At 34.7% G+C, this 13,958-nt stretch overlaps 1 protein-coding gene across 1 annotated transcript; it reads left to right on the top strand.

Moving 5' to 3' along the window:
* Window positions 1-8,795: 8,795 nt before the first annotated feature.
* LOC110029773 (protein FRIGIDA-like) lies at window positions 8,796-13,695 on the top strand. Its single transcript, XM_020732202.1, has 3 exons — window positions 8,796-9,832; window positions 11,299-11,474; window positions 13,052-13,695. Exons 1-3 carry the CDS (start codon window positions 8,842-8,844, stop codon window positions 13,640-13,642), a joined length of 1,758 nt encoding a protein of 585 aa, XP_020587861.1. The 5' UTR covers window positions 8,796-8,841; the 3' UTR covers window positions 13,643-13,695.
* The last annotated feature ends 263 nt before the right edge of the window (window positions 13,696-13,958 follow it).

Here is a 13,958-nt window from a genome sequence, read left to right as displayed (position 1 = left end):
TTCAAAAGATAGGCAAAAACTTGACCTAATTTATATTTAGCAACTAATGTGAAAAAATGAAATGTTATAAAGTTTTGAATAATAGTTTTCACATTATGAATATTACACAACTATATGTATCGTTTCAAATAATATAGAATTTTCTATAAAAACTCCATTATCGTTCCCACGGGAATGCGATAACTCTTTGTATAAACTTTTAGTGAAACTTTTAGTTAAACTGTAGAAATTAATCTAGAAAATATAATACCAAATTCAAGTGTAAATTAAAACTACTAAATTTCTACAAGTTCTGTTTAAAACTAAATGTAAATGTATAAATTCTAAATTATGCTAAATGTAAAAGAAAGTTCCAATTATGAAAAGAATATTTTCCCTTGCAATGAGTTCATAATTTGTGTAGGAATCAAAATGTTTAAATGATATATTGTGATAAATAGGAGCATACATATTTTTTATCTTCTCTCAAGTGCATAAAGAACATTAGCTAATCTAAAGTAAGTTTCAGATTGTATGGTAGTGCTGAGTAGATTCTAGCATCTCACTTTCAGATTGCCCATTGTACCCTCTCTATAGGACCTACCAGGAACTCAGGTTCCGACTCTAGACAAAATTGGTAAAGAATCAAATTTGTCACCCTAGAAACACCAATTTTACGCCCATCAAAACTTATCTCTCTGTCTATTTGCACTCTCCTTAGATTTTGGTCGCCCTTTTCGTAAGGTTAGTGTGGTACTCACTAGTTGGGTGAAATCATAACTCTCTCGGGTCATTATGTTTCACAACAAATTTTAACATTACAAGTGACCAATTTGCAAAGTAAATGAAGAACTGGTGAACATACTATCATAATTTTGGAAATAAAAGAAGTTCTAAACAAATCAAATCCTTCACATTATTACTTCTTATTACAAAGAGAAAGAAAAGGAAAACTTCTCAGAATTCATGGGGATAACAAAACAAAACATCATTTATATTAAAACTCAAGTTAACAAAACAAAATATAAACAAAAGTACAAATACTTATCTCAAACTCTTCTTAAAGCAATTCTCTGAAGTTGGCTGACTTTCTTGACTCTAATAGACTCTTACAAGACTTACAAAACTTCAACAATCACAAAGACTCAACGCTTTCTCGCTATGGTGGCCTACTCTAATGAGGGTCAAATCCACTCTAAAACGACTTCACACTCCTCTATTTTGTTTAAAATTCATCCCTATATGTAAAGCTTTGAAAATCGTAAAGGATTGCTTCAGACACCTCTTCAGAATTCGTCTAAAGTCATAGAATAAAAGGGGTAATTGTTTCTGGCGCCAAATCGTGGCGTCTAGGCCCCAATCTCGTATGGAATCTGACGCTTAGGCGTCACAGCTTCATGGCTCCATTTTGCATCAATTTTCACTAATTTTCTTATAAACTACATTTCTTGTACCTGAAACAACAAACATGCAAAATAATTTTCACTAAAACAAAATGTCATAAAAAATAAGCATGAAATGTATATATAAAATAGCTAATTTTAAGGCATGTCAAATGACTTGAAGAAAGCTGTGCATTTATCACCTAACCGAGAAATGAAACAGCTTATCCTTGCAATTCTATTTGTCAGCCTTTAGATTTCATTCATGTTTCAAGGTGATGGCGTACATTCCCAGACCTTTTTTGGGTTGGATTTTATTCCATTAGGGGTTTGGAGGTATTCAAAAAACTTTTATTTTTAACATGCAAAATGTGCACTTAAGTTGATTGAATTGTGTGTTTTCCTTACGATTTGAAAAGTTTCTCTTAAGTCTTTTTTATGTATTGTTATGGTGTTTTACTTTTTACTAAATATCATTAAGATAAACTTCAATAATCTTCTCTTTCTATTTATAAAAAATCACATCCATTAGCTGTGCAAGTAGTTTTAAGTCTAAAGATCATTATATTGTAATAGTACATTATCTCGCCTGTAATAAACAATGCATCTTGAGTTGGTGGTATCTAAAGAAAGCGTAGAGGAAGCCGTGGTTGATCGATCAACCACTACATCCATGAGTGCATCAATCTTTTGCAAGGGTAACTATGTTTAGGATAAATACCATTTAAGTTGGTGAAATCAACACACATTCGTTATTTATCACTTACTTCTTAGAACTTGACTGCATTGGCTACCCATTTTGAGTATTATACCTCCCAAATGTAACAAGTTTTCAACACCTTATGTACCTCTTCTCTAATTGACTTACTTCTTAGAACTTACTTCTTAGAACTTGGTGTTGATCTCTTTTTTTTTGGCAGTCTTATTGGTCTCAAGATCTCCTCATTGGGTGTCAAGCTCGAGAGGTTCCTAAAGAATGTTGTCAATTGAGCAAGGGTAGCAGGAACAATTGCACTAGATTGCTCCAAAGGGCGATCACCTATCTATCACATGGGAAAGCCACTGCTACATGTTACGTAGAAATGACAACTTAGAAATAATTTTGTATAGGGTGGCCAAAGATGATGTTATAAGTTGATGGTGAGCTAGCCATGATTAAATATGTTATGACGATGAATTACTTCTCATTTTCTCCTCATATGACTGGCAAAGTGAATATTCTTATGGCTTCTTTCCTCTCGCCAAATAACCTATAGGGCGGCTAAGGTGGGCATGAAAGATGTGAGATGCCTAGGTCTATCTTGTGAACACCAATTTAAACAATATGTTTACCAAGCTTCCAATGTTGATAAGTATGCTATTGACCTAAAAATTGTCAACCAAAGTAGTTACAACAGTAATGTCATTGTACAAGTTACCTTTAGGAGGCAAGTCTGCATAAGTAAAAAAAGGGGGTGCAAGTTGCATCGTAGTGGTAGGATGGATGCGCATAGTTTTTTTTATCAAAGCCTCTTCAAGCTGGTTTAGCATGTTGAATCTTCTTCATCCCTATGATGTTGGCAGAAGCTACAACTATCATGTAGATTACATGAGCACAGTCTGGCTCACTTGTTATTTCTCTAGCAGAAGCTTTTCCTTGTTGTTGGGTGGTTGCATCAAGGGTTAGAAATTCCTTCAATTTTATAGACTTGATCAAATATTCGATCAAGTTATGAAGGTGTTAACATGTCATCCTATCGTCGTCGAGATCCCAATGGTACACATATTACTTCTTTAAATCTCAGAGATAAGCTTCGGTTTTCATCAAGATTTCCTTCTTGAACTAGTCTCTATATTGAATGACTTCCACAATTTCATTCATTAAAACTCTTAAAGGAGTTAATTTGGGGTTCTCATCGTAGTTTATAGTTGCTCCATGTATCAATTAAGAAACTATTCGGAGTACCGTGCTTGATTTATTTTATGATGAGTTTTTTTTCTGTCTTACGATTACTTGGGGGGGAGGTTTTGAGTCTTCAAGGAGAGTTAGTGTTGAAGAGCGAGCTTTGTGTCTTGGTTTCCATCCTTCACTGTGGACAATTTTCTTTGGCAGGTGAGGAATGGTTTATTATGTCTGAATGAGACGGGGGATGGGGGAGTAATATTCTCTTTGTCGATATGTGATTGTTGGCAAACTCAAATAACTTGGCTAGCATATTTGAACGCTGTAAACTAACACATAGCAAAAATGTCCTTATTTTAGACTCTATGTGAGTGTTGCATGGGAATCATAGGATCTAACTCTTGAACATCTAATATCTCCTTTTAAAAGAGGGTGATGAAGAGACTTTGGTTCTCACCTTACTCTTGGCGAAGCTGTGAGAGTGCTTGAAAACTCTTCTTAGGTTTTTGTGTGTTGATGAACTGCACAACAAACATTTATTAAAAAAATGCAAATGATGTAATTACTCCGAACAATAATCCATTGATTCAGCTCATCAACCTTTAGATTTCCTTCATGTTTTGGAAAAAATGACATGTCAACTAGCTCTCATATTTTTGGGTTGGATTTTATTCATTAGGGGGTTGGGAGGTTTCCTAAAGACTTTCATGTTGACTTGCTAAATGAGCACTTAAGTAGATTGAGTTGCATGTTAAATATTCTTGAGATCTCAAAAGTCTATTTTATGTGTTATCAGGGTGCTTTTCTTTTTACTAATATATCATCAACATACACTTCAATATTTTTTATTTATTTTTTAACAACAATTACATCCATTACACGTTGATAGGTTACATGAGTATTTTAAAGTCTAAAGGGCATTATATTATAACAATACATTCTCTCATTTATGATAAACATATTATTCTTTTGAGTTGACTTAGTACATCTTGATTTGATGGTAGCCAGATAAAGCACAGGAAATCTCATGACTAAGCGACCAACCACTGCACCCACGATCACATCAATCTTTGATAGGGGTAACTATATTTCAGACAAGAAACATTCAAGTTAGTGAAATCAACACATTAATCATTTATCATTTATTTTTAGACCGTAACCACATTGGTTATATTCCTGGCATTGAACATCCCAAATGTAACGAGTCTTCAACAAATTTTGCGCTTTTTCTCGAATTGGCTTGGCTAGTGTGACTTCAGATGTCCTCATCTTCTGTTTTATGGGATGAGCCAGTTTGTTGATGTTTATTAGATGACAGACAACACTAATTGGTACTCCATGCATCTCAACAATTGGTCAAACAAATATGTCTTAATGATCTTTGAGAGCAAGTATCTGTCTATCCCAATAATATGCATCAAAAGCTTCACTCGATGAGAAAAATTTACCTGTGTTGTTCTCGATCGCAAGGACTTTTGGGTAGTCCCGTTGGTCTCGAGACCTTCTCGTTGGATGTCGAGCTTGAGAGCTTTCTAACAAATGTCATCGACTGCGCAAAGGTAGCAGACACGAGATTATGCTAGATTACCCTAAAGGGGGATTACCTTTCTGTTGCGTGGGAGCATCACTATTACTTGATAGTTGGATGGGTTAGAAAGAATTACATAAAGAGCGATCAAAGATGACATTATAAGTGGGTGGTGAGTCAACCACAATGAAATATGCTATGACGATGAATTGATTTTGACTTTCTCTCCATGGATTGGCAAAGTAAGGATTCTTATGGCTTCTTTCCTCTCGACAAAGAACATATGGAGTAGCCCATGCATGGCTAGAAGATGCGAGGTGCCTAGATTTTTCTTGTCATGCACAAATTTAAAGATCAAAATTCTCAAGCTCCCAGTGCCAATAATTGTACTATCGACCTAGAAATAGACAACCAAAACAGTTAAAACAATAACATCATTACATGAGTTACCTTTAGGAGGAAAGTTTTTATTAAGTAAAAAAAGTGGGAAGTTGCATCTTGGTGGTAGAAAGGATGCATATAGTTTTGACGATCAAAGCCTCTTCAGGTTGACTTAGTGAGTTGAATCTCCTCCATCCTCTTTGAAGATGGCAGGATCTACGACTGTTGTGTAGATTGCATGAGCTCAGGCTGACTCACATTTAATTTATTCGACGAGAGCTTTTTCTTGTCTTTGGGAGGTTGCTTCGAGAGCTACAAATTCCTTCAAATTTTGGGCATGATCAAATATTTGATCAAGTGATGGAGGTGTCGACGCTCCTTCTGTCGTAACTGTGATTGCGGTGGTACCCATATTATTCTTTGAATATCAGAGATAAGCTTTGACTTTCATGAAGATAACCTTCTTGAAGTAGTCTTTATATTGAATGACTTCCACAATTTCATCAATTATGACTCTCAAATGAGTCAGTTTAGGGTTCTCACGGGTCGGTGAAAGTCGCTCCATATATTAGTTTAGTCCCTTTTCGGGGGACTAGGCCTGATTTATTTGATAATGAGTTTTTTTCAATTGTTTGGCTATTTGAGGGTGATTGTGAGTCTTCAAGACGAGTTTGGGTCGGATGGTGAGCATTGTTTCTTGGTTTCATCCTTCTCAATGGGTGATTATCTTCGGTAAGTGACGGTTGGTTTGTTGTGTTCTAAATGAGGGGGTGGGATTATATTCTTCTGTCGATATATGATTGCAGGCAAGTTCCAATGACTTGGATAGCATCTTCGAATGTTGTAAACACAACACATAACAATAATGTCATTCTTTTAGTCCATAAGGGAGGGTTGTATGGGCAATCGTAGGTTCTAACTCCCAAACTTCCAACATCTCATTTTAAAAGTGGGTGATGAAGGCACTCAGGTTCTCACTTTGCTCTCGGTGAAACTGTAAGAGAGCCTGCAAACTTTTCTTAGGCTTTTGCGTGTTGACGAACTACGCGACGAACTTTCATCTGAAATATGCAAACAACACCATTACTCTCAATAATAATCCATTGAATTACCTGAGGGTTAAATCTCATAGCGTTGTGAAAAAGAGTTGACACTTTAGCACATCATTGATTTCGACAAAGTATACAACCAACTCAAAATAAGTGATATTATCAACCAAGTCTAATCGTCCCCTGCAAGATTATAGTGTCGAAATATTGAATCATTATGGGGTTCAACTCGGAAATTTGCCGAGACATAGCATTTTCTAGGCACGTGGTGCTTCAATACTCTTAAATTGGTTGTGATTGGTTGACGTCAACCCATCATTGTCAGTGTATTGGGTTTCTTCCTCTCTTTTCATGGGCCCGAGGACTCCTTTGTCATTTAGCACTTGGGCACCATATCGAAATAACTAATCTCTCTCCTTAGTCAGCGTGCCTCAAATCATTTATAACATTAAATTCATCACATCTTAGATTTGTTGGGCTACATACTCCAATGCGCACTCCATATCATTGTCAATCTCCAGTAAAAAAATTGTCCCCTTTACAATAAATGATTTCCATATTTATAGAAAATATGTCATGATAACATTATGACATTTTTGCCCCCTATGTAAGTGGGGTTCGTATCGGGGTGCCTTAAAAGATCTTCGAGAAACTAATCATCCTCTGGTCATCTTATGACTAGTCGGCTTAGCCCTATCGTTTAGCTCGATCGACCATCCTCAAAAAGTTCATTTTTTTAAGTATATTTTGACCTTTGTGTGGGAAGGGGGGGATTTTGGCGGGTGTGACACTTTAATCATGATATATATGTATATATAACTTAGCTCATAAAGTATGAAATATTCAAATATTTTTTTTGTTATAATGTTATTTAAAAAAAAATAAAATTTTAATCTTCAACACCCCACAAGCTCCGAAGTGACTTGAGCCGTGTAATACCTCTCCATAAATATGCTTTTAATTGAGATTAGCATATATAATACAACTCAAAGAGCCAATTTTAAAAAGATAACGGGCAAAAAAAAAATAGCAAGATTTGAGCAATGACCAAACATTTCATGCACCTTATATGAATTTCAATCAAACCTTATTTGAAATTTGATCAGAAAGCGTTTCAACTTTATTCAAGCAATATACCAACAGTATTTGTACCACATTTAAATCTCCTTTATATATTATTCAAATATTTTTTTGAAATAAAAATAAAATTTGAACCAATAATGAACAACGCTCAATTTAGGCGGAAATTAAATCCAATGAAGATTTGAACAGAATTTGATTAGCATTCAAGGAAGATAAATTTATGAAATTAGCCATGCTCGCACAAACCAAATATCTCCAATCATAAGAACATAAATTTAGAAACTTTCCTTATACATATTACAAGCTAATAAAAATATAATTTATCATATTCATGCATGCTCAACCAAGGATAAATATAATTTGTTGTTGTTAACAAATTATTGTAAAAATGATAAGATATATCGAATTTTGATTTTTCTTAATTTCTTCCAGAAATAAATATTTATTTAAATTATAATTAGAGTTAAAAATATCTCCAATTTTATTTCTCTATGCTTATAAATAACGAACATAGAAATATCATCATAAGAAAATGAATATGAAACAATATATTATCATAAGAATATTGATGATTTTGATCATAGTATATATATATATAATATATGTATATGTATATATATATGTATATATGTATATATATATGTATATATGTATATATATATGTATATATATCTATATATATATGTATAAATTATTAAAATTGTTATTATTTGTTTTTTTGGAAAATCATAGCTATTTTAAAATATCCAAATTTTTTAATAATTTAAAATAATAAAAGAGAAAAAACTTATTTCAAAATATCCCAATATAAATTGTATTAGGATAAACTTGCCATATTGAAATTATTATTTTTTTTATTAAAGTAATGCAAACTCTTAATACACAATAATAGTCTAAAGAAAGTAAATAAATGAGAAATTTATACAAGTTCCACATAGTTGCTATATATTTACATACCCAACATTTAAACTCTAAAAAAATACTTTTACACAACCTTAATATTTTAATCACATCAAAATAAATACATAAAAGATATATTTTACTTTTAAGAAAATTAATATTTGTGATATTTTGGCGTGAATTTAAAAATTAAGTGTTATAAAAATAGATATTTAAATTCAGATATTAGTTGAATAAATACATAGTACTTAAATGGTATGTATGTAACTTTCCTTTTTAACTTCCACCACATAATTTATCTTAAGTCAAACCCACGAAAGAAAACCCTAAAAAATCGCCATGTTTCTATTTTATGCGGCGACAGTTAGAACCCGGAAAATTATTATAAATATCGGAAAGCTTGGAAGGCCGGCCTAGGGTTCTGTCTTCCTCTTTGATAAGCCGGTGATGGCGTTCATAGAGAGAACGGGTAACTCCTGCGAAGTTGAAGAGGAAGAGTACGAGGAATATGATGAAGTGGAGGTTGAGGATGACTCAGAGTTTGAAGATTATGAGGAATATTTTGAAGAGGAGGAGGAGAAGGAGATGAGCAAGAAGGAGGAGGAGGAGGAGGAGGAGGAGAAGAACCAGAAGGAAGAGGAGGAGGAGGAGGAGGAGATGAACCAGAAGGAAGAAGCGGTCAATGTTCAGAATGTAGACAAAGTAGATGAAGAAGAATTTGTTCAAGAACCAGTAATGGGGGAAGAGAAATTGGCTAATTCCAAGCAGCAATCAGAATCGGAAGGAGATGCGCTCCCCCCGCCCCCAGATTTTCATTCTTTGCTCCAATCGGTGAGCGATCTGGAGAAGCTGCATGGCGCCCTGTCTAAATTTCTGCGCGAATGGAAATATCTTAAAGGTTCCATTGAGTCGATCAATGTCGCCATCGATGCACACGCATCCTTCCAGCAGGATGCCCTTTCGCCCGAGCAGGAGAAGGATGAGCGCAGCGAGCAGGCGAAGGAGACGGATGAACGCAGCGAGCTGGCGAAGGAGAAGGATGAGCGCAGCGAGCAGGCGAAGGAGAAGGATGAGCGCAGCGAGCAGGCGAAGGAGAAGGATGAGCGCAGCGAGCTGGCGAAGGAGAAGGATGAGCGCAGCAGGATCGAGATTATTTGCGACGATATGGACGGGAAATCACTTCGGAGATACGTCGAATCCAATTTATCGGATATTGATCTGCTTCGCGATGAGGTACCTGAGGCGCTTCGCCGCATCCCAAACCCAGAAGAGCTCGTTTTTGTTGCCGTAGGAAAGTTCTACACGCAGGGAAGAAGGGCTTACAATTACGGCTCGCAACTTATTTCTATTCGCCGCGCTGGCATTCTTTTGTTGGAGTTCTTAGTCCTCTCAGGCCGCCCCACCGGAGATTCTTCGGTGAAGGAGAAGGCAATGGATGGAGCCCTTCTCTGGTGGAAGCGGCTGGTTAGTGAAAAAATCGACTCTGCAACCGCAGAGGATTCCTGTGGCCTCGTTCTCTACTTAGCATGCTTTGGCATTCCAAAGAACTTTGATTCCGAAGATCTCTGCATCCTTTTCAAGAAGAGTAATCTGAAGAAGAATATCGATGTTTTCCGCAGATCAAACATCCTAGTCGCGAGGATCCCGGGTATACATTGGCATCCTCTCTCTCTCTCTCTCTCTCTCTCTCTCCACCTATAGATATTTTTGTTTGAAATATAAAATCCGGATTGTTCATGACACCAATTTGGTAAATTGAGAGCCATGAAGAATTTAACATTGCAAATGCCTATTATTGCAAAGTAGATTTTATATTCCAGTAGACAACATTGCAATCACAATTATAATAATCTGTTGAACTCCTACATATCATCTAAGTTTATGCTGATTGAGAGTAGGCCTATGAAGGGAGTTCAATATTGCATTTTTACAAAATAATGGGCCATATGATTGGATCTGTTTTTAAGTGACGATAGGTTATTGGTGAAGTGGGGTAGGATGGCTAACTAGAAATGACAGTGAAGATGGAAAAAACTAATTGATGGATAAAACTGAAGAGAAATCATTAAGATCAGTTAACATTGGACTGTTTAAATTAGTCGGGGTTTGTTTCAAATCCTTTTTTCTTTCATAAAAAATGTTTTTAAACTTGAAAAAATATATTTTATGAAGTGTATCAACGCCCAACTCCAAATTCTCCAAAATTTTCACGAATTGTGTAGTCAATGATAACCCCATCAGTCCTTCATAATGATCGTCAACGGCCTCCATGACCATTATATTATAGGTAAATTTACATACTTATCACTCAATTCATATGTATTTGCTTATCTACTACCCAAAATTTGGTAGTTACACTTATAATCTTTTTTTTCAATTTTTTGCATGATAATCTTTTTTTTTCAATTTTTTGCATGAATGCACTTGATTGAGAAAGTATTAAAAGATTTTAATGAATGAAATATTGTCTTGCCTGTTCTCTTCACATGTCCTCCTCTTCCCCTCCCTCTTTCCCCTACTTCCTTCCTTACCTTATGTTTCGAGCTTTCCACCATAATAAAACTAAGTTGTCTAAATCTACTGTAATTGTTGTTCTAAATGATTTTGGTAAAGTAGGATTATCGCTTCCAGTTAGTTATAAGCAGGCATGAATCGCTATTTAGGGTTCTACAATTGAGGCTAGATGGCCTGAACTTCTTGCAACTCAATGTTTTTTGTGGGGCATTTACATACATACCACCAAATTTTTATGTATTTATGTACCTACTGCCTAAGCTTTTCTTTTTTTACTTCTATACCACCCAAATCTTTCACATCACACCATAAATAACCCCTATGTTAACCTTTAAAAAGTGAAATACACCTCATGCATGGATAAGATGTCATATATGTAAAAATTGCAGTCTAATTGTTATAGATATGTAAAGAAATAAGAATTGAGTGGTGTGCATGTCAATCTCTTTTTTTTAATGGCCCCTGTTTGTAAGGAAACATTGGGAGGAAACAATCTCCACATCAACAACTTCCTTCCATATATATATATTTATACACACACACACACACATATTATTGAACTTTTTTCAAGTGGATGTAGCTGATTTTTATGTATTGCAGGTGTTTTAGACGATTTAATCAAAGCAAGAATGTATTTTGAAGTTGCTGAACTTTCCTGTTATTTTGGGCTAACTGAAACATTCTCCCCTCTGCCTTTGCTCTCATCCTTCGCGGCAAAAGTCATTCATACTGGAAACTTTGAGCGAAAAAGATCACAAGATTCGGCGTTCTCAGCGGTATGATTCATTATCTTCTTTTATCCCCAACTCACCGAATTTAAAATACTCTCAAATTTTGTTATTGTATTTAGGGGAACAATTGAGCCAAGACCCAGGCTCGGCTCGATAAGTGACTCTGGAGCTGAACTCGATAAACTAACGAGTCAAAGCTCAAAGTAGCCCTGACTCGTATCGTTAGCTCGTGAGCCGGCTCGATTAAAAAAAAATATTAATACGAAATATTCTCAAAATATATTAAAATTGAAGTCTTTATCTTTAAATTATTAAAAGTGCTTGATGTTTAATAGTTTATGTGGAGCGCTTTCTTATTATTCATCTTTTAATGGATCAATCTATTTGCTACTTTATTACAACACCAGCTTGAAATAAAATTGTTCTTTCTTCCATAATAAAAAAGCCTACTTGTGAGCCGGTTCGACTTTGTAGAGTTAAACTAGAGGTCAAACTAAGCCAATGGTGGCTCGAGCTCAAATCAAATTTATAGTGTGTAATTATGAAATATCGTTGCATTTTTATCAGTTTGCATAAGTTGACATAACATATCACGAATTTCATATTCCTTATTATGTTCACCCAATCATCTTGAAGTGCAGTAACGCAAAATATTGATATTTATACCATCTTAAATAATATTTCTCATTGCATTGTAGAAACGGTTGATTATTAAAATGAAAATTTGAATGAAAAATTTTGAGCAATTTATGCATAAATGTTAATTTCATACTTCCCCTGACTTAACCGGGCAAGCAGGGAATTAAGTGCAGATCAGAGTTTGCTCCTTCATCTGTTATTACGCTTGAAAATTATAATTGAAATTTACATACATACTACACAATTCTTAGCTATTTACATGTCGAACATCCAGTCTTTTTTACATTCACTTAGTAACATCTTCATGTCACGAGTCCATGCAATGAATGGTGAGTTTTACTTCAAAAAAGGTGACATTTTTTATGTGATGTATGCATGTAAATATGAATGTTTAGGTCTTAGATATGTAAATCCATAAGAATTATGTAGCATGTATATAAATGCCCTAAATTCTAATTGGGGGATTTACATGCACACCACACAATTCTTATACATTTACATGACTTAACACTTAAATATATTTATTTCTTAAAACTTGAATCATTAACATCACATCAAAAATTTTACTTTCACGAACTTTTTTAAAAGTAAAATACACATTTTTACGCATGAACTTTAATGTGATTATGACACTAAATTGATATACATGTAAATATCAAACTCTAGGCACTATATATATAAATCCATAAGAACTATGTGATACATATAAAAAGTTGGGAAATTTACATACGCACCACATCTTTCCTTTGTATCTAAATATCTCACTCCTAAAATTTAATATTCAAATACATAGCATTTTGGTGCTCTAAACCTATGCATAAAAATGTATATTTCATTTTAAAAAAAATGATAATAGTGCTATTTCTAATGTGGTATTAAAAATTTGAGCGGTATGTGCGAGATATATAAATTCATTAGAATTTTATGCTATGCATGCAACAAAAAGCTAGTTTTTTAACACATCTTCATTTATTCTTTCACAGAAAGAAGCCAATACCAGAGAATTAAAAACCCTGAAATCAGTTGTTGAGTTTCTGGAGGAGCACAAGTTGGACGCGCATGATCTCTCCTCCGTCAACATTCATAAAGAAATCGCGAAGTTAGAAAAGTACATTGAGGAGGATGAAAAGAGATCCAGAGAAAAAAGGATCCTAAAGCGAAAATCTCCGCATTCTATCGCCGACGAGAAACCCGAAACTCGGTTCAGAGAATCCCATCCTCCTCCTGCTTCAAGAACTCCCCGTAGAACTCCTTCGCTGCCTCCATTTCCTGGTTCAAACTCTGAAAATCCACTGCTTTCAGCAGCAGTTAGTAACAGCAGAGAGTATTCTTATGATTGGGGAAGAAGATATCCCATCCTGCCGGCGGGTTACGAGTCGTCGGCCATGAATTATTTTCGAGCTCCACTGTTCTATCAGTCACAGGCTTCTTCTGTGTATGAAAATGGCAAAGGGATTTCGGGTCGAAATGTGTATCAGTTTGTTGATAATTTTATTGAACGTGAAGAACGGCGTAGTAAATCCTATAGAAGCAGTAATAGTTCTCCAGGTGGTGCTGGGTTGGGTCTCTACTGATTCAACCGGGTTGCTATTGTTGTGAGTCTGATTTATAGGTTCTTTTATTTGAGGGGTTTTTGCATATAAATCATCTAAATTATTAAATATTATATTTTAATTTTTTTTTCTATAAATCAAAATCACTATTTTACCTCCACTCAAGAAGGTTTTTTGAGTGAAGATTTTGAATGGTTAAAATGTTATATTAAATGTTTTGGATGATTAATATGTAAATTTTTTTTTATTCGATTATTTTTTTTATTATGAGTAGGAAAACAAATCAAGTTTTTTTTTTTTTAATCTGTAGTGCTGTCTGTCTACTTCCTGTGTTGAA

Source organism: Phalaenopsis equestris, unplaced genomic scaffold, assembly GCF_001263595.1.
Source record: "Phalaenopsis equestris unplaced genomic scaffold, ASM126359v1 Scaffold000600, whole genome shotgun sequence".
Classification (NCBI taxonomy): Eukaryota; Viridiplantae; Streptophyta; class Magnoliopsida; order Asparagales; family Orchidaceae; genus Phalaenopsis; species Phalaenopsis equestris.
Note: the sequence above shows the minus strand (reverse complement) of the source record. Positions and strands in the feature narration are given on the sequence as shown.